The sequence below is a fragment of the Corythoichthys intestinalis genome, chromosome 9, assembly GCF_030265065.1.
Source record: "Corythoichthys intestinalis isolate RoL2023-P3 chromosome 9, ASM3026506v1, whole genome shotgun sequence".
NCBI lineage: Eukaryota > Metazoa > Chordata > Actinopteri > Syngnathiformes > Syngnathidae > Corythoichthys > Corythoichthys intestinalis.
In genome coordinates this window covers 15627368-15652435 of record NC_080403.1, presented here as the reverse complement: position 1 = coordinate 15652435, position 25068 = coordinate 15627368, and the positions used below count along the sequence as shown (strand labels likewise).

The 25068-nt window shown below is 38.3% G+C and overlaps 1 protein-coding gene across 5 annotated transcripts in view; it reads right to left on the bottom strand.

Moving 5' to 3' along the window:
* Nucleotides 1-9361: 9361 nt before the first annotated feature.
* ptprt (protein tyrosine phosphatase receptor type T) overlaps nucleotides 9362-25068 on the bottom strand; it is a 262227-nt gene continuing 246520 nt past the window's right edge. For all 5 annotated transcript variants that reach the window (XM_057846399.1, XM_057846400.1, XM_057846401.1 and 2 more), the window contains 3 exons: nucleotides 22526-22689; nucleotides 13970-14105; nucleotides 9362-13900 (listed from right to left, as the gene is read on the bottom strand). In XM_057846399.1, the coding sequence (XP_057702382.1) occupies nucleotides 13847-13900; nucleotides 13970-14105; nucleotides 22526-22689 (354 nt within the window). In that variant the 3' untranslated portion in view covers nucleotides 9362-13846. The remainder of the gene's footprint in view (nucleotides 13901-13969; nucleotides 14106-22525; nucleotides 22690-25068) is intronic.

Sequence of the window (25068 nt, the reverse complement as noted above, 5' to 3'; positions counted from 1 at the left end):
GAAATGCGATCGCGTGCGAATGCCTTTGAAGTGTGTTGTCTTCTTGCGTTTTCTGGTCTGCTTTCTCCGTCTTTGATGAGGCGGTGTGCTCCTCCCTCCTTGGTTCCCGTGGTGACGCCCCGACCTCCTCGTCTTCAATCATCTCCTTGTTCTTTTCTTCTTTTCCTCTAGATTGCCTGCTATCCATCCATCCATGCGTTGTCACAGTCTCTATCAAGCGCGTTCATTCCTTTCTGCCTTCCTTCCTTTGGTTTATATTCCTTCCTTTTTTCTTTCATTGTGTGCCTGTAGCTCCATTTGTTCTTCCTCCTTCTTTTTCTTTCTCGCTCCCTCTCGCTCTCTTTTTCTCTTGCCTTCTCCGACACCTTTCCTTTCCTTTCTTTTTGCCTCACTCTTTCACTCTGTCCTTCCTTTTTCTCTTTTGCTCTCTCTCGATCTCTCACTTTTTTCACGTCTTTCCTTCATCCCTTCCCTTCTTCCTACCTACCTATTATGTCCTTCCTGCCTTCCTTCCTGATATGAGGAATCATCTCTATCAGCCAAGGCTTTTGTGAGCATCTCCAGTAAATTACAGCAACCTTGAGAAACACTTTTTTCCTTTCTTTTGAGTCCTCTCTATTTACTCCTATCAAGTCCCGCGCCGTTCAAAAACATTTTGGAACTCTTTTGTGTTGATCGTGTCGCACAGCCGCACGTCGCCTTTTTCCCCGTCGGTCGGCAAACAATTCGGCGGAGTCATTTTGAAGCCTTTGCGACCATTCAAAGACGACAAGATTTGCCTATTACACATCACAACGCTTTGTCGTCATGGTCTAGTATGTTGAAAAGCTTTACTGAGTGGAAACGCCAGGCTACAATAGTAGCGTGCGTGTGTGTGTGTCACTGTCACTTGTTGGGGTTCATTTCACAGCACGTTGGCAGCATTATTTGCCATTTGTGGAAATGGCCGCCGTCATTTGGACTTCACAGCGAGGAGATGAAATTGTTCCTGCTCTCAGATCGGCATGACCTCTTGTGCAGTGTGTGTTTGTGTGATTTTAGTTGTTAAGCCTTTCTTGGGCTCACATAGGCTGCCATTGATGGAACTAGATGTCCAATCCTTTTTGACTGGGAGGGGTGAATGAACGTTCATTCGCCCCTTTCAGTCGAAATGGATTGGATGTCTAAATAGTTTTGTGAATAATGGCGTTGGAATATAACAGCATTCCTAATTATTTTTGTCAGTAGTAAGTAATCTAATTAATTACTTTTCCCATCTTTGCAACACTGTTACCGTTACTGCGGATGTGATGGGGCGCGTTACTACAATTTAGTTGAATGAAGTGTGAGTTGTCTAATTTTGTCACACATTAGCTGGTAGAGAGCCGAGCGGGAGAGGGATGGGGGGGGGGGGGCGATGACGCCGTTGCAAACGCAATGATGATTGACTAGGTGAGCGGATCATGGCCTGCTTCACTGCACGCTCTGGTAAACACAACAAGATAACGATAATGGCGACGGGCTAGGGAATTTCAAAGGTTACGTTCTCAAACTTGAATTATTTTAAATATTTAATATTGTTACTTTACGGAATATTTAAGGATATTGCTTATTGTATTACATTGTGAACACATAGTTTCAGTGATTTGCACTGTTTAATGGTCAGTTTACATTTGTGTTTTCTTAAGAAACTAATGTATTTGATCCAGATAAATACCAAAATGTTCTTCAATATTGTATATAGTGTTTACAGTTAATATAAACATCTTTGATGTGAAAGATGTTATAGAATGTATAATGTAAGAACGTGTAGAACAGGGTTCACTTAATCAGGACCTCGGTGCCACTTTTCCTGTCGTGTTTTCCACGTCTCTCTCCCCTAACACACCTGAATCAAATGATTATGTCATCAGCAACCTCTCCATAAGCCTGATAATGATCCTGATTATTTTGATTCAGGTGTGTTGGGGGAGGGAGACATGGAAAACACGACAGGAAAATTGGCACCGAGGTCCGGATTTAGTGAACCCTGGTATAGAACATGAAAAGTAATGTCAGTTACTTTGCTGAGTAACTAATTCCTCTTTCAATGAAGTAACTGTGTTACTAACTCAATTGCTTTTTTGGAAAAGTAGTTTGTAGCTGTAACTAATTACTTTTTAAAAGTAAGATTAACAACTGTTCGTTGCGCTGAAAGATCTGCATTGACAGCCAATCCAGGCCAAGCCAATTGTTTTAATACTATGAATTAGGGCTGTCAAACGATTAAAATTTTTAATTGCGTTAATCACAGCTTAAAAATTAATTGATCGTAATTCATCGCAATTTAAAGCATCTCTAATATATGCCATATTTTTCTGTAAATTATTGTTGGAATGGAAAGATAAGACGGATGTATACATTCAACATACTGTACATAAGTACTGTATTTGTTTATTACTACAATAAATCAACAAGACAGCATTAACATTATAAACATTCTTTCTGCGAAAGGGATTCACGGATGGAAAGACTTAATTCTAATTCTTAAAAGATAAATGTGAGTACAAATTATAGTAATTTTGATAGTTTGTATATTGTGACTAAATATTGCCATCTATTGTATTTGTTGAGCTAAACGAAATGTTTAAATAGAGTTTGACCAAAGTCTGAGTATTATTTTGCATAGCTATTTTGATTGGGAAAGCCAGTTCTCTTTGCTTTGAGCGCATTTCTTTTTGTGAACATTATTTTTTTTGAGAGACATAGGAATATTATTTTTGTTGTGCTTTCACTAAATGATACTGTAGCAACTTAAATGTTCTTAACTGCCCAAATGCATGATGGGAAGTTGGGCAACCATGACTGTCAGTGGTGGCTGCAAATGGTATATCTTCTCTGCGTTGTGTACAATACAGGGTGTTAAGAAAAAGATCATCCCTGTCATTCTTCCCTACATCGCACGCCAAGAGAGTTATAATTATTGTGGAAGAGAGGCAAAGCTTATACCAATAAATAGCACGGCTCCAATGAATGCCTGTGTCCACTCCACTCGCTGGACTCTGCCTCTTAGCTCTGAATATACATAAAACGGCGCCATTGTAGTCTGTTCGCGGCAATGCGTGAGTGGGTCGTTCCGCGCATGTGTGAAATGTGTTAAATATTTTAACGTGATTAATAAAAAAAATAATTACCGCCCGTTAACGCGATAATTTTGACAGCCCTACTATGAATAAATAAAATAAAAAAAACTTTCATGTGTTATTAGGGCCCGTAGGTTTTTCTCATGGAAGTGATCAAAATAAATATGAAATGACCTGAAGTGACCTAAAATTAACAGGAAGTGTCCCGAAAAAAATACTAAAATCAACAAGGTGACTAATATACAGAGGTGGTTACCCAGGAATGACCCAAAATCAACAGGAAATGACCTGGAAATGCTCATAGCTCAACACGAAGTGACCGAAAAATGCCGCTAAATCAGCGTGAAGTGACCCAAAGTCAACAGGAAGTGACCCAAACTACCAAAAATCAACAGAAACTCGTCCTCAAATATCTAGAACATCAACTGGAAGTGACCCAAAAATGCCCCAAAATCAGAAGTGACTTGAATACATAGTAAATCACTCAAAAATTATACAATAACCAAGAAATGCCCCAGAATAAACAGGAAGGGACCTGGAATTGAAACAAAATTAACAGGAAGTTACCCTTGAACTTGTGAGTTGGTTTGTGTGTGCATTTGCCTGTTTATGTCTACAGTATGGTGGTGTTTGGGTGAATTGATTTTTGTGTGGTAAATTTTGGAAATTTGTGTTCGTGTTGGATGGATGTGTGTATGAATTCGTATGTGCATTTCCATGTTTGTCTATGTGATGTGATGTTTGATTTATTTTATTGAGGTGCGTTTGCGTGGGTGTGTGTGCGTCTCTTGCACTGATGAAAGAAACAAGACGCAATTGAAGATGGAGACCTCCTGAGACAGAACAGCATGTGTTAAAGTGCGTGCAATTTGTGTGTGCGCGTGCGCGCTCGTGAAATGAAAGCGAGCAGGCGAGCGAGGCCGTGATTGCCGGCAATCATCCTCTTGAAAATGATGAGGTCATCAAGGTGCCAAGCAACGCGAGTGCGAACACACGCATGGCGTGCTAGCATAAAGACAACAATGAGTCCCACCTTTGCAGCCTTCTCATTGAAAGCTTGACTTTGTACACTGTTTAAACTCTTTCAACCCGTTTCGATACAGAACACTTGGTTTTTATGTATAGTGAGGTGTTCTAATTTTTATACGACCATGTACAATAAGGTTTTTGATTTTTTTTAAACAATCATTTATAGTAATGTGTTTTTACTCAATGACCAGTGTTGTTAATCTTACTGAAAAAAAGTAATTAATTATAGTTACAAATTACTTCTCACAAAAAGTAATTGCGTTAGTAACTCAATTACCTGAATGTAAGAGTAATTAGTTACTTGGCAAAGTAATTGGTGATAATTACTTTTTTTTTTTCCCCTCAAAAAAAAACAACAACAACAACAACAAAAAAACATTGGCCACACTATGTGAAGTTTTTTGTGAAGGTTTTTGGTACAATTGGCCCGAGCCCAATTCTTTACCCGAATTTACCCTTTACCCTGAATCAACTGTTAAAAGTTGTTAAAATTGCTCCCATTATTGCATTTGTTCCCTTCTCTCTACTTTCGACATATGAAAGTTTTAAAACTGTTTCATCATTTAAAGATAGATTCAAGTCAAGATTTTGCCGATTTAGAAGTATTTTAGATAAAAAGTTACTTAGGTTCGCTAGGAAGGTTCTCTACAACAGAGCCGTCCTAAAAAGTCTACTGCTTTAAGATGGCGGCTGTCTACTAACGCATTTAGTGCCATGCAGTGTTGTTAATTTTACTTTAAAAAAGTAATTAATTACAGTTACAAATTACTTCTCCCAAAAAGTAATTGCGTTAGTAACTCAGTTACCTGAATGTAAGAGTAATTAGTTACTTGGCAAAGTAACTAGTGATATATATATATTTTTTTTTCTCAAAAAAAAAAAAAAAAACACAGGTCACACAATGTGAAGCTTAAAGGGTTTAGGGGACAATTGGCCCTAACCCAATTCTTTACCCTCCGCTTAACTAGACACAAGGGTATTGCGATAACTAGCTAGTAACCTTTGCTATGTGTGGAAGTCATTTAAAGTTGTGAATCAATCGTTAAAGTTGTTAAAATTTCTCCCGTTATTGCATTAGTTCCCTTCTGTCTACTTTAAACATGTGTAAGTTTTAAAACTGTTTCATCATTTAAAGATAGATTTAAGTTAAGATTTTGCCGATTTAGGAGCATTTTAGATTTAAAAAAAAAATTACTTAGGTTCGCTAGGAAGGATCTCTACATCAGGGCCTTCCTGAGAGGTCTACTGCTTTAAGATGGCGGCTGTTTACAAACGCATGTAGTCCTTAAAAGATGTTGGCAATGCAGCAGTGTCTGTCATTTGCATCTAGTTCTATAATATGATGTCTACCGTGTCATGTGGGCGTAGTTTGTCGGCTATGGCTGCAGTCAGGTATTATTGGAGCCACCTAGCATCGCGGTTGCAACGGCGTCTTCCCCACTCCTGCTCAGCTCTCGTCCCCGTGAGTCCGTTTCTCTCAGACTTTTTTTTTTTATTCAACCAACTTAGTAACGCATAGTAACGCACGCCTTTCCCGCCTCAGTAACGGTAACGGCGTTGCCAAGATGAGAAAAGTAATTAATTAGATTACTCATTACTGAAAAAAATAACGCCGTTAGTAACGCCGTTATATTGTAACGCCGTTATTAACAACACTGTCAATGACCATGTATAATAAGGCATTTAAAAACAAACGGGTACAGTAAGATATTAAAAAGAAAACAATTATTGTAAGGCTTTTTAAAAAAAAATAAAACGACCATGTACTGTATACTCAGCATTGTTAATCTTACTTACTTAAAAAAGTAATTAATTAGTTACAAATTACTTTTCCCCAAAGGTAATTGAGTTAGTTACTCAGTTACCTGAATGTAAGAGTAATTAGTTACTTGGCAAAGTAACTGGTGTTACTTTTCATGTTTTTTGTCAAAAGGTGACACGATGTGAAGTTCAAAGGGGTTTTGGGACAATTGGCCCTAAACTAAACTAGACACAAATGTATTGCGTATATTGCGATAACTAGATAGTAACCTTTGCTATGTTTGGAAGTCATTTAATGTTGTGAATCAACCGTTAAAGTTGTTAATAGGGTTGTTCCGATCATGTTTTTTTTGTTCCCGATCTGATCCCGATCGTTTTAATTTGAGTATCTGCCGATCCCGATATTTCCCGATCGAATTGCTTTTTTTTGCTCCCGATTCAGTTCCAATCATTCCCGATAATTTTTCCCGATCATATACATTTTGGCAATGCATTAAGAAAAAAAATGAATAAAACTTGGACGAATATATACATTCAACATACAGTCCATAAGTACTGTATTTGTTTATTATGACAATAAATCCTCAAGACGGCATTTACATTAACATTCTTTCTGTGAGAGGGATCCACGGATAGAAAGACTTGTAATTCTTAAATGATAAATGTAACTTTGTATATTGTGACTAAATATTGCCATCTAGTGTGTTTGTTGAGCTTTCAGTAAATGATACTGCAGCCATTTAACTGTTCTGCCCAAATGCATGATGGGAAGTGCAACCATGACTGTGCGTAGGGGCACCAATTGATATATCTTGTCTGCGTTGGGGAAGAATATAGGGTGTTAAGAAAATGATCAACTACTACTTTCCTTCCCCACATTGCCTCCCACAATATTTTAATTGCTGACAGAGGGATTTTAAGGCTTTAGCCAAATAAAAAAGGCTCCAAAGGCTGTCAAAATTCTCTCTACTCATTAAACGCTGCCTTTTAGCTCTATATATAGGTAAAACGGCGCCTTTATTGATTGAACGTGACAATGCGTGAGTGGGTCGTGCAGCGCATGCGTTAAGTATTTAACGTAATTAATTTTTAAAAAATTAATTACCGCCGTTAACGCAATAAGTTTGATAGCCCTACTTTAAGCCAAAACTACTCTGGATGGGTGTAAGACATTTTGTCTGTAACGTTAAATACAATTAAAAAACGATTTAATTAAAATATATATATATACTAAAAAAGGCATGTCCGATATTTTTTTGCCGATTCCGATACTTTGAAAATGACGTGATCGGGATCATCGGGACATCTTTAGTTGTTAATATTGCTCCCGTATTAATGCATTAGTTCCCTTCTGTCTACTTTCGACATGTGAAAGTTTTAAAACTGTTTAATCATTTAAAGATAGATTCAAGGCAAGATTTTGCCAATTTAGGAGTATGTTAAATAAAAAGTTACTTAGATTCGCTAGGAAGGTTCTCTACAACAGAGCCTTCCTGAGAAGTCTACTGCTTTATGATGGTGGCTGTTTACTAACTCCGGTGAGTCTATCATTTCGCATCTAGTTCTATACACATGTGATATCCACTTCATTTGGGCGTAGTTTGTAGCATGGCCCTGGTTTGTAGGCTATCGGCTACAGTCAGGTATTATTGGAGCAACGGCGTCACAACTCTTTCGTCTCCGTGAGTCCGTATCTCTGACTTTTCTCATGTCATTCAACCAACGTAGTAACGCATAGTAACGCACGCCTTTACATCCTCAGTAACTGTAACGGCGTTGCCAAATTGAAAAAAGTAATTAATTAGGTTACTCACGACTGAAAAAAATAACGCCATTAGTAATGCCGTTATACTCTAAAGCAGTTATTAACAACACTGATACTCAGGCATTTTTTAATAAAGACCATGTATCGGAAGGCATTTTTAAAAATAAAGTACCATGTATTTTAAACCATTAAAAAAAAGACCATGTACAGTAGAGTAAGGCATTTATTTAAAAAAAACAAACAAACAAAAAAAACGTGGGTCCAATCTGGTCCTCTCCGTGGGGTTGTTCTGCCTGACAGGCCCATCATAGCTCATTCATTCTGTACATATCACATGCTTTTATTTTGAAAGGGGAGCCATAAAACGGTAGATTTTTGATTTGTGTGATGGAGTTTGTTAGTACTGAATGATATTGGAAAAAAATGACATTGCGACTTTTTGCGATATATATTGCTATATTAAAACTAGAATATTTTTTTTACCAGATGACTTGACTAGAACATTGTCTTCATGAAAGATGTCTAAATTCGATGACGTGAGCGGAAATCGGGTCGATCGCGCCATTTTTTGGGGATCGCAATCTGGTGAAAATGATCGGGTTTTTAATCTAAAAATATGTTTTTCTGCTTCATGCTTTTACTGCCTCTCACCCTCCCTCCTGTTGCTTTTTTTTGTGACAAGTGCAGCTGGCGATTGGTACTTAAAGTTAACGATGATTTTCAGGTATGTTGCTTTGATCTGGCCAGAGACACCTCGATAGCTTTCCAATTAAAGGCAAAAACGTCTTTATTGTCGTTACGCTTCGTACACAGTCTGAAGTGTGCTGTGGAAACTCATTCATTGTATTAGTGAGTGGCTGTTCTCAGCAGCGTGAGCGTCAGAGGGAAAAAAAACTTTTTTTTTTTGGTATCGGATCAGGACTCTGTATGATTCTCAAAATCAGTTGATTTGGGCTTGGGTGCAAAAAACTTCCAATAATGTTTAATCCAGCCTAAGGTGGTTTATCTGTGAATGATGAAGATTGGTGTATATATAAAGGATCCAGGAAATTACTGCTTATATGAAGATAACCAAAAATTTACATTAATAATAAAACATAACAAAACAAAAAAACAATTGCACATCCTGCGATGGGACTATTGCGACGGCAATGTTCAAATGATATATTGTGCAGGCCTAGAGTGCACTCGCTCACTACTGCACTTGGCCCACTTTCGTGTCCGCAGTCACATTCGCCCCCTCTCAGTGAAAATGGACTGGACGCCAATGCAACGTCAATGGCAGCCAATGAGTTAACTAAGAAGTGGATGAAAAGTGCCTCAAAATCAAAAGGAAATGATCCAAAAATTTACAGGAAGTGACCCATAATTATGCATTACAGGGCAGTGAAGCAAAATTAACTCATTGCCTCCCACTGACTATGACAGCTGTCCAATTCACTTAAACTGGAAGGATTGTCTGCGAATGCTTGCCTTTCAGCGCCAGTAAGGGCGCTAGACGCCCAATCCATTTTGACTGGACATTCGTTCAGTGGCCCCTCCCAGTTAAAATGGATTGGACGCCTAGCGTCGTCAATGGCAGCCAAAGATTTAAACTTGTTTGGCCAAAAATAAAGTAGTCTGGCCCACATGAGATCAAATTGCCATAAATTTGGCCCACGAACCAAAATGTGTTGGACACTTCTGTATTAAGGCACTAAAAAAAATCATTCATCACCAGCACTTCCTTGGCAAAACTGGTAGGATGTGTATTGCCGTGTTCTGCAATGAAGCAAACAATCCCACCATGTGCGTGTGGTATGTACGAAGGAAGAAAATAGATCTTTGATGACAGCAAGACAGTTAAGCATTTTGGTCCCTTTATTAGTTAGAATATCTTAAGCACATTTTCCGACAAGCAAACAAGGAAATCCAAAAACACTTTATGGGACAAATCATCATTTTCATTGAACGAAACAACAAATTCAGTACAAAAAAATCCCCCCAAAAGTATCAAATCAAGTGTCTTGAGTGCAGTACTCAAAAACAAACAAACAAACAAAAAAAAGCAAAAACTCTTCAAAATAAAGCACGACCCTGTCACATGTTGCCTTTGGAGGGACAAAAAAAACAAAAAAAAACACAAAAAAAAGGACAATAAATAAAAAAAATTAAACTCATTCACTGCCAAAAAACATTTCAACTGGCATTGAGTCATCACGTTTCGCTGCAATTGATGGCGATAGACGTCTAATTGGATTGGACGGATATCGCCATCAGTAGCAGGTGATGAGTTAAGCATTTTAAAGCACGTCCACATGCTGCACAGAAAAATTCACAGCTCGCTATCGTTATTAAAAAACAAAAACAAAAAGTGAAAAAATTCAGTTACTAAAGTCAGCCATCAGTGGGTGCTGATGAACTCTTTTCAACTGGACTTTTAAGAGTTTTGGTCAATAGTGTTATCACAGTCTCTGGCTAGACGTGCGTCAAAATTGGTTAAAATCGGATACAGAAAGACAATGGAAATTGTCATCATGGTTCTAAAATAGCATTTTGGTGTAAAATAAGGGCGTTTTTGTGTATTTTTGGGGGGTCAACTTACGACTCTGGCAGTGGTTAACGTTATCCTGAAACAGCCACTTCAAACCGAAGTCGTTGACTTCTTGTGTCTTTTCGGACAAGGGTCCGAGACTTTTTTTGTGGGTCTACTCATGATAGACAAGCCTACCAATTTTGTTTTATTTTGCTCGGTCAAACGAGCTTCAAGGTCTGAATTTTTTAAATGAAGTAAACACCCTCAGGAAACGGTTAACTTGATCCTAAAAATATTCTCTCATCCAAAATAAATAACTCTGAGTCTATTTGGACAAGGATTCAAGAGGCTATTTTTATGGGTCTATTCATGGTAGACATGGCTATCAACTTTTATTTTGCTAAGAGAAACAATGTTCACGGGCTGAATTTTTAAAATAAATAAATGACTTCAGGAAATGGTCGACTTGATTCTAAAATATTCTCTTCAAACCAAAATATTTGGACGAGGATTCTGGTTCTACCAGTGATAGACATGGCTATCGAACGGGCTTCAAAGGCTGAATTTTGAAAGTAACTTAAAGCGGAAGTTCGTAATTTTTAACATTAGGCTTAATCTTCGAGTTAGCGTGGGTTGAATTAGTCGGTGAAGTTGTTTTCAACAAATTCCGTCCAGTTTGTTATTTATTTGTTTCAGAACTCCGGAGTGGCTAAGCTAGCGCGGGTCAATGGTCCTGTCTTTGCATGCCAATAAGAAACGATATTAACAGATCTAACATAGTAAAAAAAAAACTCAAAATGCAGATCGTTGTTCAAAAATACCCATGCAGCCAAAACAATGTCACAACAAACTGTGTAATTTCATTCTGAGGGATTATTTCTTTTAGATTCATAATGCGACCAATGGAGAGGAGTGCTTCGGCCACTCATGCTCATGCTGCATTCGCGGACGGTCGGAAGTCAGACTTATCCCGCTCCTATGATACCAGTTGCGACCTCAAAGCCTTCCAAGTGAATGGAAACAGTTAGATGGCTGATCGTGACAAGTTATTTTTTATTTAGACCTCCAGCAAACCTGCCTTCTCGTAAGCGATCAAATAGTTGAGGAAAAACGACGGCTAAGCTACCTGTATATAGCACACACTGTAAACTGCCTTCTTTAGTTTTACTATTGACGGTCTGCTGGCTATGACATAACCACACTGGTGGAAAAAATATCACTTCGCTCTGCAGCCTGTTCCCTAAATAGCTGCAAATTATATATTTTATAGTTAAATTATATATATCATATTGACATGCAATGGTACGTTTTTAATAACTTTATCCTGAAAACAGCCAACACTATTGATTGCACGGCTCATTGGTGGTTTTCATGCGTGCATATGTTGTTTTTTATTGGCATGCTAAAACGAGACCATTTACGGTGGTACCTCTACATACGAAGTTAATCCGTTCCAGGAGCTTGTTTGTAAGTCGAAATGGTCGTATGTCGAGCAGGATTTTTCCATAGGAATACATTATAATTCCATTAATTCGTTCCACAGCCCAAAAACCTGCACTAAATCCTTAAAAAATACTGCTGGTACTATTACAAATGGCAATTACATATAGCAAAACAAATAAATAATAAATAAAAATCGGATTAATAATATAATAATAATAATAATTCCTTTAATAGTGTAACGAAACGGGTTGTAATAAGGCGGACGTTTTTTTCTGTACCTGAAGGCACCGCGGCGCTGACGTGACAAAGAGGGAGGGGAGCGGGTGAAAGTTTACTTTCGCTTTCAATGCTTTCTTGAGAACATCGTCAATTGCGGCAGACAGCAGGCGTTTTGTGTTGAATAAGTTGTGAAAGAAATGCTGAAAACGTGGCGAAACTGGCGATTTCTCTGGAGATGTTACCACAATAAGAATTGTCAGCTTAACTTATAAAGACTGGCGAACAATGGTCGGAGGAGGACCGTGGAGATGTATTGTTGAGCCATTTCACGGATGCCCACCCTACGCTCATATTTTTCTGTCATTTGCATCTTTATTTAGAAGGTAAGCGTCAACTTTTTCCTTGTTTCACCACCTGTACCAACCTTTTCTGAAACCTGTGTTGATTTGTCACACAAGAAAATCCGCCGTGCATTCGTCTGCGGTGCTGCCATTGTCGTCGTATTTCGAGCATGTCGTCGGATGTAGAAACAAATGGCGAGTCAAATTTTACGTCGGATGTCGAAAAGTTCGTGTGTCGAAGCGATCGTATGTAGAGGTACCACTGTACTAGCTTAGCCACTCCGGAGCCCTCGAACAAACAAATAACTAACAAACTTCACTGAATTTGTTGAAATCAACTCCACCAATTAATTAAACCCTCTCCAGCTCGAAGATTAAGCCTAATGTAAAAAATTCAGAACTTTTCTCTCTTGACTCTTTAAGAAGCCCAGCAAACAGTCAACATGATTCTAAAATATTCTTTTCGATCCAAAAATATTGTCTTCAATCCAAGATAGATCACTTTCTGAGACTTTTTTTGTGGTGTACTTATTCTAGAAATGTCTACCAAATTCCATTTCTATGGGTGAAATGGGCTTTAAGAAATTTAAATTGAAATAATAGGAATTTAATTTAAACTCTCTTATGAAAAGGTTATTCAAACTTGGTCTAAAATGAAATATTTGACCCAAAATGTCTGATTTGGGGCATTCTCCTGGTCTTCGCTTCTCATTTTTTCGGGCTAGACACGCTGACCAAATTTCATGGTGCCAAAACATCACGCATTTTAACTTGGCCTGTTGTATCATCAACTAGCGCAAAATCGTCATGTATTAATATATTTGTGATAAAAGGACATGTAAAAATATTCCAACAAGAGCGTGAAATGATCCACTTTCCTGTGATCTTATTTACAGCTCCGATCAAACGTTTTTGCTCTACTTCGAGAGCTGTAACGATAGAGTCAACGTTTTTTTTGTCCGTCAAAACCATGATCACTTATCACTACCTTATACACATGTGGGGCAAGCAAATTTGAGGGGGGGGGGGTTTTATCCCCTTGATGCTTCAATTTACATTAAAAAAATTATATACATAAAGCATTGGTGCAAAATATAAAAAAATACTAAAAAATCAAATTGGAGAAAATAGTTAGATTTGAAAATCCTGAAATTAAATCGTGAAGAAATAGAAGTAATAATGGAAAATTGATAAATAACAAAATTAAAAAATGGAGGAATTTCTTTAAAATCCTTATTTTGTTATATTATCTAAAATATATTTTCTTTTTTAAGTTTTAAAATTTAAAGGTTTTAATAGTTTCTATATTCGTTTTAATTTAGAATTATCCAGTAGTTTATTGTATTTGATCTATTTTGGATTTTTCCATTTTTTGTTGTATTTCATATACACATATAAATTATTATTTCCATGTACTAATGTTGCTTTTTGATGTATATTTGTTCAATGTAAATTCAGGCATCAAGGGTTAATTGGCCAGCTTGTAAGGACGACAAGGCAACAAGTGTGCATGTGGCCTCCAGGGGGCAACAACATTCAAACCTGACTGTACAACCGTGTACGCTCGTTCAGCGTCTTGTCATTTTTTTGTCCCTCAATGTGACGGAAGCCGACGCGGCCCGGCGACCGGTCGTTTGGTTTGTCCAAACAAAGGAGCCCGGCCGGCGACCATTCAGAAAGAGCTGAGCGCCTCCAAGGCCACCTCATAGCAGAACTTGTATTGTTCCTTGAGAAAACAGACATAGGTGTCAACGGCGGATTACGGTCGGGATTGGCATAAGGATCGCTTACTTACCATGGTCTCTACCATGTTGGTCTTGTTGTTGCGGAGTGTTTTGACAGTGTGAAAAACGTCCACGATGTTCTGCTGCTGGATCATCTCGTTGATGCTGCACATGGCGCAGAAGGTGCCAGAGCGCCCACCGCCCGTCCTAGGCAACCCAAAGAAATCACGGCTGATGTTATTTGGCCGCCATTGACTCAATGGCATGTAAACCAAGTCCGCCATGATTGACTTTAGATGAGCAAGTGAATTGTCATCTATTTTAATCTATAATATTTATTAATAAACTGTTTAGACCAGTGTTTCTTAACCTTGGTAGGGGTACTGAACCTGACAAGTTTCACATGTGCATTCACGGAACCCTTCGGAATTGAATAACACAGTGATTCCTCGCCACCTCGAGCTTCAAACTTTGCGCCCTCAGTCCATAGCAGATTTCTTTTCAATGATTAAAAAAAATTACAGATGAGCTGTCCCTAACTGATCGCGTATTCTCTCTCCCTTCCTCCCTCTCCCTGCTCTTTGTTGGTCAGGCAGTAAGTACACTGGAGTTGCTTATTAAAGTTATCGATGACTGACAGGAGTTAAAGGTTGATCTTGCCACTGGAGTTGCTTATTAAAGTTAACAATGACTGACAGCAGTTAATGGTTGATCTTGCCAAAGTGGCTAACCTCAAAGCACTGCATGCGCTAATCATCGTTTAACTTGTTAAACAGTTGCTGTAGCAACTCTCCGTGTGTAAGTGAGAAGCTTGAGCAGATTCGAGTGGACTCACTCAATGCTGCATTTAAAAAAGCCAAGCATTTTTCTGTTTTATTCCTGTTTAAAACCTATCATAATTATTACATTTGAAGTGCTTCAACATTTTTTTAAAAACGTTTTTTTTTTAAATTATAGTTTTGGGGTAAAAAAGATGTAACAGATAGGGTTGTTCCGATCATGTTTTTTTGCTCCCGATCCGAACTCGATCATTTTAGTTTGAGTATCTGCCGATCCCGATATTTCCTGATCCGATTGCTTTTTTTTGTGCTCCCGACTCAATTCCAATCATTCTTGATAATTTTTCCCGATCATATACATTTTGGCAATGCATTAAGAAAAAAATGAATAAAACTCGGAAGAATATATACATTCAACATACAGTACATAAGTACTGTATTTGTTTATTTTGACAATAAATCCTCAAGATGGCATTTACATTATTAACATTCTTTCTGTGAGAGGGATCCACAGATAGAAAGACTTGTAATTCTTAAAGGATAAGTGTGACTTTGTACATTGTGACTAAATACTGCCATCTAGTGTATTTATTGTGCTTTGAGTAAATGATACTGCTGCCATTTAACTTCTGCCCAAATGCATGATGGGAAGTGCAACCATGACTGTGCGTCGTGGTACCAATTGATATATCTTCTCTGCGTTGGGGAAGAATATAGGGTGTTAAGAAAAAGATCAACTACTACCTTTCTTCCCCACATTGCTTGCCACGATATTTCTAATGTTTGAGAGAGGGATTGTGATGCTTTAGCCAATTAAAAAAAGGCTTCAAAGGCTGCCAAAATTCTCTCTACTCATGTTACGTTGCCTTTTAATTCTATGAATATGTAAGATGGGGCCATTATAGATTGAACGCGAAAATGTGCAGCGCATGTGTTCATTGTGTTAAATAATTAAATGTTATTACCGCCGTTAACGCGATAAATTTGATAGCCCTACTTTAAGCCAAAACTACAGACTCTGGATGAGTGACATTTTGTCTGTAACGTTACATACAATTAGAAAACGATTTAATAATTTAAAAAAAATATATATATATATTAAAAAAAGGCATGTCCGATATTTTTTTGCCGATTCCGATATTTTGAAAATGACGTGATCGGACCCGATCGATCGGGACATCTCTAGTAACAGATGTATGGCGCATTAAGTCCCCAAACTATTTTTAATTTGTCCGTTTTACCCTGGAAACCCCCATTTACAGACGTCGCGCAACCGCTTTTGTTACAACCTAGCCATAAAAAGGTCGTAATTATTGTTCGAAAATGTCATTTTTAGCTTAGAATCATTAATTGATGTCTAATATTTAGTTAAAAAAAAAAAGACTTTTCACTCACATATTTTAATGAATAAAATAGTGTCTGTAAAAAAGTCACGGATATCTACCTCATAACTATCGCTTCATTTTATTTTTTTTGTTACTGTCGCATTTTCCCCAATATTTTAGATGATAAATAATCAGTCCAAACAAAGAAAAATTGGGAAAAAAATGTTTAAAAGGGTAAATATATGAAAATCGCGACCACTCCTCAATGTCTGTGATTTCTGCATCGCAACCCTTGTTATATTACCATGTTTCACCGGTAAAATCCCCCAAAAATCCGGCTGTGGCCATTCACAGCTGTGTCTTGACACTCGGTGATACATACTACATGGAGTTTTTGGATCGAAAAGAGGTAAGTACGCGATAATATCTCTTAAAATTTTTTTTTTTTTTTTTTAAAACGAAATATAAGACATCAATTTATGATTCTAAGCTAAAAATGACAGACATTTTGAATAATAAATGTAATTACTGTAATTACCTTCGATTTATGGCTGGGTTGAAACAAAAGCGGTTGCGCGACGTCTGTAAACGGGGGTTTCTAGGGTTACAGGGGCAGATTAAAAATAGTTTGGGGGCTTAATGCCATGAATCTGCTATGGCAGCATATACAGTAGACCAGGGGTTCCCAACCTATTCCACTAAGGCACACTGTGGGTGCAGGATTTCATTCTTACCAAACAAGATGACAACACTTTTTCCCCAATCTGGTGTTTTACAAGTGCAATCAGTTGATTGCAGTCAGGTGTGGCTTGTTTTAGCAGAAGCCTCATTGGTTCAACTGTCTCTGCTGGATCGGCTGGAACAAAAACCAGGACCCACAGTGTGCCTTGAGGACTGGGTTGAAAACCCCTGCAGTAGACATATTGTTCTATCAAACACAAACGTTCTTTTGGCTTAAAATACAGCAGTTTATTTTATAGAGGGTTACAAGAGCAGAAACTGCTTTTTTAGTCTTTAGTCTCTTCTGTGTTTTCCACCATATATATATATATATATATATATATATATATATATATATATATATATATATATATATATATATATATATATATATATATATATATATCTTTCCAATGCTGAAATTTTTTGTTTGGGGCGCTACTTCGTGGTATTTCACTTATCGCGGCAGGTTCTGGTCCCCATTAGCCGCGAAAAACGAGGGATCACTTTAAAGCAATTTTTTTTCAAATTCACAACTGATTTAGCTGAGCTGTAGCAAACTTATATCTGAGTGAATTCCCAATCAAATCACTTCAAATTTCAAATATACTAATAATTGTGCCTTTTGCTGTTGATTTTCACGTTAGAAAATGATTTTGTTTTCATTTCTACATTCTCATTTTAGTGTTGCATCCCTGCATCACATACTATTTTCATAGTGTAAAATGTGACACAAATGTTTTTTGTTGTTGTTATACCTCCTCGTACCAAGAGCGGGTCAACCTTCCACTGAGCAAACCAGTTACTCCTCCCATTTGATAGGGAGCTAGCAGTTGAAAGAAATGGAATGAAGCCTGAGAATTGGGGGTAAACCAGTCCAAAACTTAGTCTAAAAGGACACTTTGACTTTAGTCAGTGTACGAAAACAGGGGCCTGTGTGTCTTAACCTTCGCCGAACCCCTTAAACTTACTCACTGAACCCCTGGGGTTCGATCGAACCCGGGTTAAGAACCACTGGTCTAGAGACATTGTTGACCTTAAAATTGTCCATACCCTTTTTTTAAAGGGTATGGACAAAACATTTTTGAAAAACCATTTACATTTTTAATTGTAAATATTCTCTTTATTTTTGGGTTTAATTTAAAAATACAAAGAAAAAGCTGACAAAAGTAGTGATGGGACGAAATGGGCCGAGGTTCCGAAGCTTGTGTCGAGTAATGGGAGGGGTGTTTCCACGAGGCTTGTAGTGAGGCGCGCGTCATTTCGGCAGAACCCGGAAATGATGACGTGAGAAGCCTCGCCGGCCGGCTGAAGCTGATGTACGCTTCAGAAGTGATCTGACGTTCGGCGCGCATTGCAAACACAGTAGGCTACAGACTACGGTATAAATTGGTTGCAAAACGCAATGGCGATCGCCTGTTATCTCACATTTTGTGCATTTCGGGCTCCTGTACTTGTTACATGATCTGTGCGCAACAGTGCAACCAGTGCAATCTTTTTTCGAGCCTTGTCCTTTGCTTGCGATGGAAATTGCGCAAAAAAAAGCGATCCTCCCCTGTATGGGAACATTTTCATTTGATTGCTTTCAATAAGGTAAGGGAGAAGAACTACATTAATATAAATGTGAGTGTGTGTACCTATCTGAACCAAACATCAACAGAATGAACAATCCATTAGTGTACTGGGAGGCACAAAAGAATACCTACCCAAATTTATAAAAACTGACACTCACATTTATCAGCATCCCAGCTTCATCTGTGCCTTGTGAAAGAAGAATATTTTCTAAAGCTGGTGAAATATTGTCCAAAAAAAAGAAACCGTTTAAAGCCAGCCACTGTGGGAAAGCTATTATTTCTCAACAAAAATGAATAACAAATTATCCTTAGTACTTGTTTTGTTATTTTTGTTTTGTTATTTTGTTCACATACTAAATTACTAACATAAGCACATTCATATCTTTCTCATAATCAAATAACCATTGAATTCTTAACAATGTTGACCTCTTGGGCTTGTAGACCACTTGATGGCGCCATAGAGTAAATGAAGCACAATGAAGCTTTGCTACATGTGCAAACCAATTGGCTGCAAAGCTTCATTGCTTCATAAGGCTTCATTTGGCCATCACTAGACAAAAGATAAAAAAAGGTAAACATTGTCCGATTTTTAGGCTGCCGAAATTTTGTCAATGTCATTTTAGCAAAAAATCAAGTCAATGCATGTGATTTATTTATTTATTTATTTATTTATTTTAAATCTCTAAAACACCCTTTTCTTGTTTATTTTGGTGTGTTTATTTCCTTTTATTATTGCCCTAAAAATACACTGTAAAATTCTCTTTTTTAAAATGAGGCAGCAGGTAGGATCCGGCCCCTCGGTCTCCCGTTTGATGCACCTGCAGTGCGTTGGAGAAGGTTTTTCTTACACGCTAAACAAGCGCAATCCTCTTCTTTCCCTTTTGAAATTTGTTGTCCGGCATTTCTATGTGTCCTTCATGAACGGGCGCGTCGTAGGTCAGCGGGGGTTAATGAACAAATCTCGCTACCACGGTTTGTCCTTTCATTTAAAACGCCTCGACCGGTCACGTCAAGCGCTCGCTTGTGCGCCTTTGACGCTCGCTCGCTCTCTTTTACACTCTCAAAGGCGTCGAAAAGCTTTCACACGCACACGCTTTTCTCACAAGGCTTCAACTTCGAAAAACAGGAAAATATCACTGTGTGTTGTTTTTTGCCACATCCTTAAAGATCTCAACGCATCTTTTTCGTTTAACTTGTTTACTGACGTTGACAGCAAAAGACTTCAAATCTGTTTGAAAGTTGGCATTGAATCATCATGTTTCAGTTAATAGTGACTATTCAGATTCATTTTTTAAAAACTTGAACAGTTTTAATATTTTTTAGTTCAATAATTTTAAAAAGGGCCGCTAAAAAGCCTTCATTAAATATTGATTAAAAGAAATCAACCATTTAAAAAAAAAAGTTTAAAAACAAATATTTTTTACTATTTTCAATTATGAAAATGTTTAGTTTTTCAATAAATGTTTCTATTATATAAACAAACAAAAAAAAACCTGGAAAAAAATAGGGGTGTCAAATGATTAAAATTTGTAATCAAGTTAATCACAGTTTAAAAATTAATCGTAATTAATCGCAATTCAAACCATCTATAAAATATGCCATATTTTTCTGTGAATTATTGTTGGAATGGAAAGATAAGACACAAGACGGACATAAACATTCAATTTGATTTGGAATGCCAGTTCTCTTTGCACTGAGCGCTTTTCTTTTTGTGAGCATTATTTTTTTTGTGCGATAGGAATATTATTTTTGTTGTGCTTTCACTAAATGATACTGTAGCAACTTAACTGTTCCACATGCATGATGCAAATGCATGATGGGAAGTTGGGCAAACATGACTGTCAGTGGTGGCTGCAAATGGTATACAGTATGTTCTGCCTTGTGTTCAATTAGGCATGTTAAGTAAAAGAACGTCTCCTGCTCCGCCCAAATGCATGATGGGAAGTTGGGCAACCATGACTGTCAGTAGTGGCTGCAAATGGTATACAATACGTTCTGCGTTGTGTTCAAGTACGCGTGTTAAGAGAAAGATCGTCACTTGCTCCGCCCAAATGCATGACGGGAAGTTAGGCAACCATGACTGTTAATAGTGGCTGCCAAAGCTTAAGGAAATAAAAGGCACGGTCCAATGACCGCCTGTGTCCACTCGCATTTCTCTGCCTTTTCACTCTCTATGTGCTAAAATGGTGTCATTATAAACTGTTTGAGGCAACGCAAATACGGGTCATTTCGTGCATGCGTTAACTGCCTCAAATACTTTAACGTGATTAATTTAAAAAAGTAATTACCGCCAGTTAACACGATAATTTTGACAGCCCTAAAATATATATATACAGTGCCTTGCAAAAGTATTTGGCCCCCTTGAATCTTGCAACCTTTCGCCACATTTCAGGCTTCAAACATAAAGATATGAAATTTAATTTTTTTGTCAAGAATCAACAACAAGTGGAACACAATCGTGAATTGGAACAACATTTATTGGATAATTTAAACTTTTTTAACAAATAAAAAACTGAAAAGTGGGGCGTGCAATATTATTCGGCCCCTTTACTTTCAGTGCAGCAAACTCACTCCAGAAGTTTAGTGAGGATCTCTGAATGATCCAATGTTGTCCTAAATGACCGATGATGATAAATAGAATCTACCTGTGTGTAATCAAGTCTTCGTATAAATGCACCTGCTCTGTGATAGTCTCAGGGTTCTGTTTAAAGTGCAGAGAGCATTATAAAAACCAAGGAACACACCAGGCAGGTCCGAGATACTGTTGTGGAAAAGTTTAAAGCCGGATTTGGATACAAAAAGATTTCCCAAGCTTTAAACATCTCAAGGAGCACTGTGCAAGCCATCATATTGAAATGGAAGGAGCATCAGACTACTGCAAATCTACCAAGACCCGGCCGTCCTTCCAAACTTTCTTCTCAAACAAGGAGAAAACTGATCAGAGATGCAGCCAAGAGGCCCATGATCACTCTGGATGAACTGCAGAGATCTACAGCTGAGGTGGGAGAGTCTGTCCATAGGACAACAATCAGTCGTACACTGCACCAATCTGGCCTTTATGGAAGAGTGGCAAGAAGAAAGCCATTTCTCAAAGATATCCATAAAAAGTCTAGTTTAAAGTTTGCCACAAGCCACCTGGGAGACACACCAAACATGTGGAAGAAGGTGCTCTGGTCAGATGAAACCAAAATTGAACTTTTTGGCCACAATGCAAAACGATATGTTTGGCGTAAAAGCAACACAGCTCATCACCCTGAACACACCATCCCCACTGTCAAACATGGTGGTGGCAGCATCATGGTTTGGGCCTGCTTTTCTTCAGCAGGGACAGGGAAGATGGTTAAAATTGAGGGGAAGATGGATGCAGCCAAATACAGGAACATTCTGGAAGAAAACCTGTTGGTATCTGCACAAGACCTGAGACTGGGACGGAGATTTATCTTCCAACAGGACAATGATCCAAAACATAAAGCCAAATCTACAATGGAATGGTTAAAAAATAAACGTATCCAGGTGTTAGAATGGCCAAGTCAAAGTCCAGACCTGAATCCAATGGAGAATCTGTGGAAAGAGCTGAAGACTGCTGTTCACAAACACTCTCCATCCAACCTCACTGAGCTCGAGCTGTTTTGCAAGGAAGAATGGGCAAGAATGTCAGTCTCTCGATGTGCAAAACTGATAGAAACATACCCCAAGCGACTTGCAGCTGTAATTGGAGCAAAAGGTGGCGCTACAAAGTATTAACGCAAGGGGGCCGAATAATATTGCACGCCCCACTTTTCAGTTTTTTATTTGTTAAAAAAGTTTAAATTATCCAATACATTTTGTTCCACTTCACGATTGTGTCCCACTTGTTGTCGATTCTTGACAAAAAATTAAAATTTTATATCTTTATGTTTGAAGCCTGAAATGTGGCGAAAGGTTGCAAGGTTCAAGGGGGCCGAATACTTTTGGAAGGCACTGTATATATTTTTAATTTTAAAAAACAAACATACATAGTCTTTTCTCATATCTTATTATTTTAAAAACATTTTCTACATTTTTTGTTACTTTTTCATTCCTGCAAGCACTCGTATTTTTTTTTTTTTTTTAATTTTCAAAAAGGCAAAAAAAAAGTCTTTCCATTTGTTTTTTATTTTTAATAAGATTGTACTTTTTTTTAACCTTGCAAATATTCTCATTAAAAAAAAAAAAAAAAAATTTAAACATATTTTATTCATTTTACTCACAGGCAATGCACGACGGTGCGTCCGTCGCCGCCGTCGTACTGTTCCTGCCACTTGGCCAGTCGCCGCACCAGCTGCAGGACGGATCGCTTGGAAAGGGGCGTGTCCCTATAGGCCGGCCAGCCAATGAACTGGAAGTGCTGTACCAGCCGGTAGCCGTCCTGAGGCTGAGGAAGAAAGGATTGAAACATAGACAATCCTGGTCAACTTGACACAAGCTTCAGGGTTACAGTAAGTCTAATTGTGGATTTTTATTACACTTGACTTTAGGGTTATTAACCCTTCTTACAGTGCCCTCCATAATTATTGGCACCCCTGAAAAAGATGTGTTTTTTAGCTTCTAATAATTTTTTAAATTCAAATAATATGGGACCTTAATGGAAAAAAGCTCACACAAAAAAAACACACAAAAATACACACGGTCCCAGGCTTCAACTGGGACCGTGTGCTTTAGTCAGATGAGACCAAGATTGAGCTTCTTGGCAACAAACACTCTAAGTGGGTCTGGCGTGCCATGAAAGATGCGCATGCTGAAAAGCACCTCATACCCACTGTGAAGTATGGGGGTGGGTCAGTGATGCTGTGGGGCTGTTTCGCTTCCAAAGGCCCTGGGAACCTTGTTAGGGTGCATGGCATCATGAATGCTTTGAAATACCAGGACATTTTAAATCAAAATCTGTTGCCCTCTGCACGAAAGCTGAGATGGGTCATCACTTGGTCTTTCAGCAAGACAATGACCCTAAACATATGGCCAAATCTACACAGAAATGGTTCACCAGACACAAAATCAAACTCCTCCCATGGTCATCTCAGTCCCCAGACTTTGTTTTGTTGGCAAAAGGGGGTTATACAAAGTATTAACACCAGGGGTGCTAATAATTGTGACACACATTATTTGATGTCAAATATTTTTTTCTTTATGTGGGATTTTTCCCCACTGAATGAATGCACTTGTATTGAAGGTTGAATTTTTCTCTTTTTTTCCCATTAAGGTCCCATATTATTTAAATTAAAAATATATATATTAGAAGCTAAAAAGCACATCTTTTTCAGGGGTGCCAATAATTATTGAGGGCACTGTATGTCGTTGATGTAGCCAGATGTCCAGTCTATTTGGAGTGGGAGAGGTGAATAAAATTAAACAGAAAGTGACCCAAATTGGACAGAAAGTGACCCGTTAACACTCCAAAACTAACACAAAGCGCCCCGAAATCAACTGGAAGGTACCCGGAAATGTCCCAAAATCAACATGGGGTGACCAATGGGAAGTGACTGGAAATTTATTTGAAGTCACTCGTAAATGCCCACAAACCAACATGAAGTGACCCAAAATAAACAGAAAGTGATCAATGAACAGGAAGTGACCCATAAATGCCCCAAAATCAACATATCCCACCCCCCCAAAAAAATCAACAGGAAGTGACGTGGAATGCTCTAAAAGCACCAGAAAGTGACCAATCAAGAGGAAGTGACCTGGACATGCCCTAATATCAAAAGCAAATGCCCCAAACTGTATAGGAATTGACTCATAAGTAGCCAAAAAGTATCAAGGAAGAAACCAAAAATGAACTTATTGTCTGCCAATGACAATGACAGACTTTTAATTCATTTCAACTGGGTGGAGTGGCTGTCGATGCTCATCTTTTAGCACCATTGACAGCGCTACACATCCAATCCCTTTTGACTGGGTAGGGGGTTGTTCATTCGTGTCCCTCTCTAGGAGGAGGCGATGAAACGTTGTTCATTTGCCCCCACCCCGCCCCACCCCCCTTCTCCTGAGTCAAAAGGGGTTGGACGTCTAGTGCGGTTAATAGCAACAAGGAGGCAGTGTTGTTTTCATCAACGATGACTTTAACGAAAATATTTCGTCAACGAACAATTTCCTTCATGACGATGACGACGAGACGATAGCGAGCTAAAAATGTGTCTTGGGAGACTAAAACATAACGATGCGAATGCCAGTTTTCATCTGACGAGATAAAAACGTGCCATAGTTTCCGTCACATGTTCAAAATGTGTGGCATTTTATGCATAGCTAGCCATTTTCCAGGTACAGTATTTGTAGTAGCCTGCATCGTGGCAGTGTCTGGGTGTGTCACTCATGTGACGTGCTGTGCCCCCCTAACTTACCCACCCTGGTTCTCTCCAGTCCCTCCATTGCTTTTTTTGAGACACACTGTAAGATTTGTCTTCTTATCTTGGCCAGAGAGGATATGCATTGTTGCTCTAACCTTTGAAGGTCAATGCTGAGTGATCATCACACACTAACTCCTAGCCTTAGCATAGCATTTTGCGTTCGCATTAGGCTATTGCTAAAGCCGAGCGTCCTCTTAAACTCTCGGACAACTTTTTTTTTCATACAGTTTGTGGTATCCAGGTGGGTAAAATTAATTGAAAATAATGTACTGAGTGTGCATTATCACGTGACACATTTGTAGCTGCTACAATATGTGCTCGTCTGTCAATGTTCAAAATATTGCGAAACCTTCTTTTATTTATTTTTTTTTTGGAGTGAAACTTTCACAAACGAAAATATTGAGTAAAGG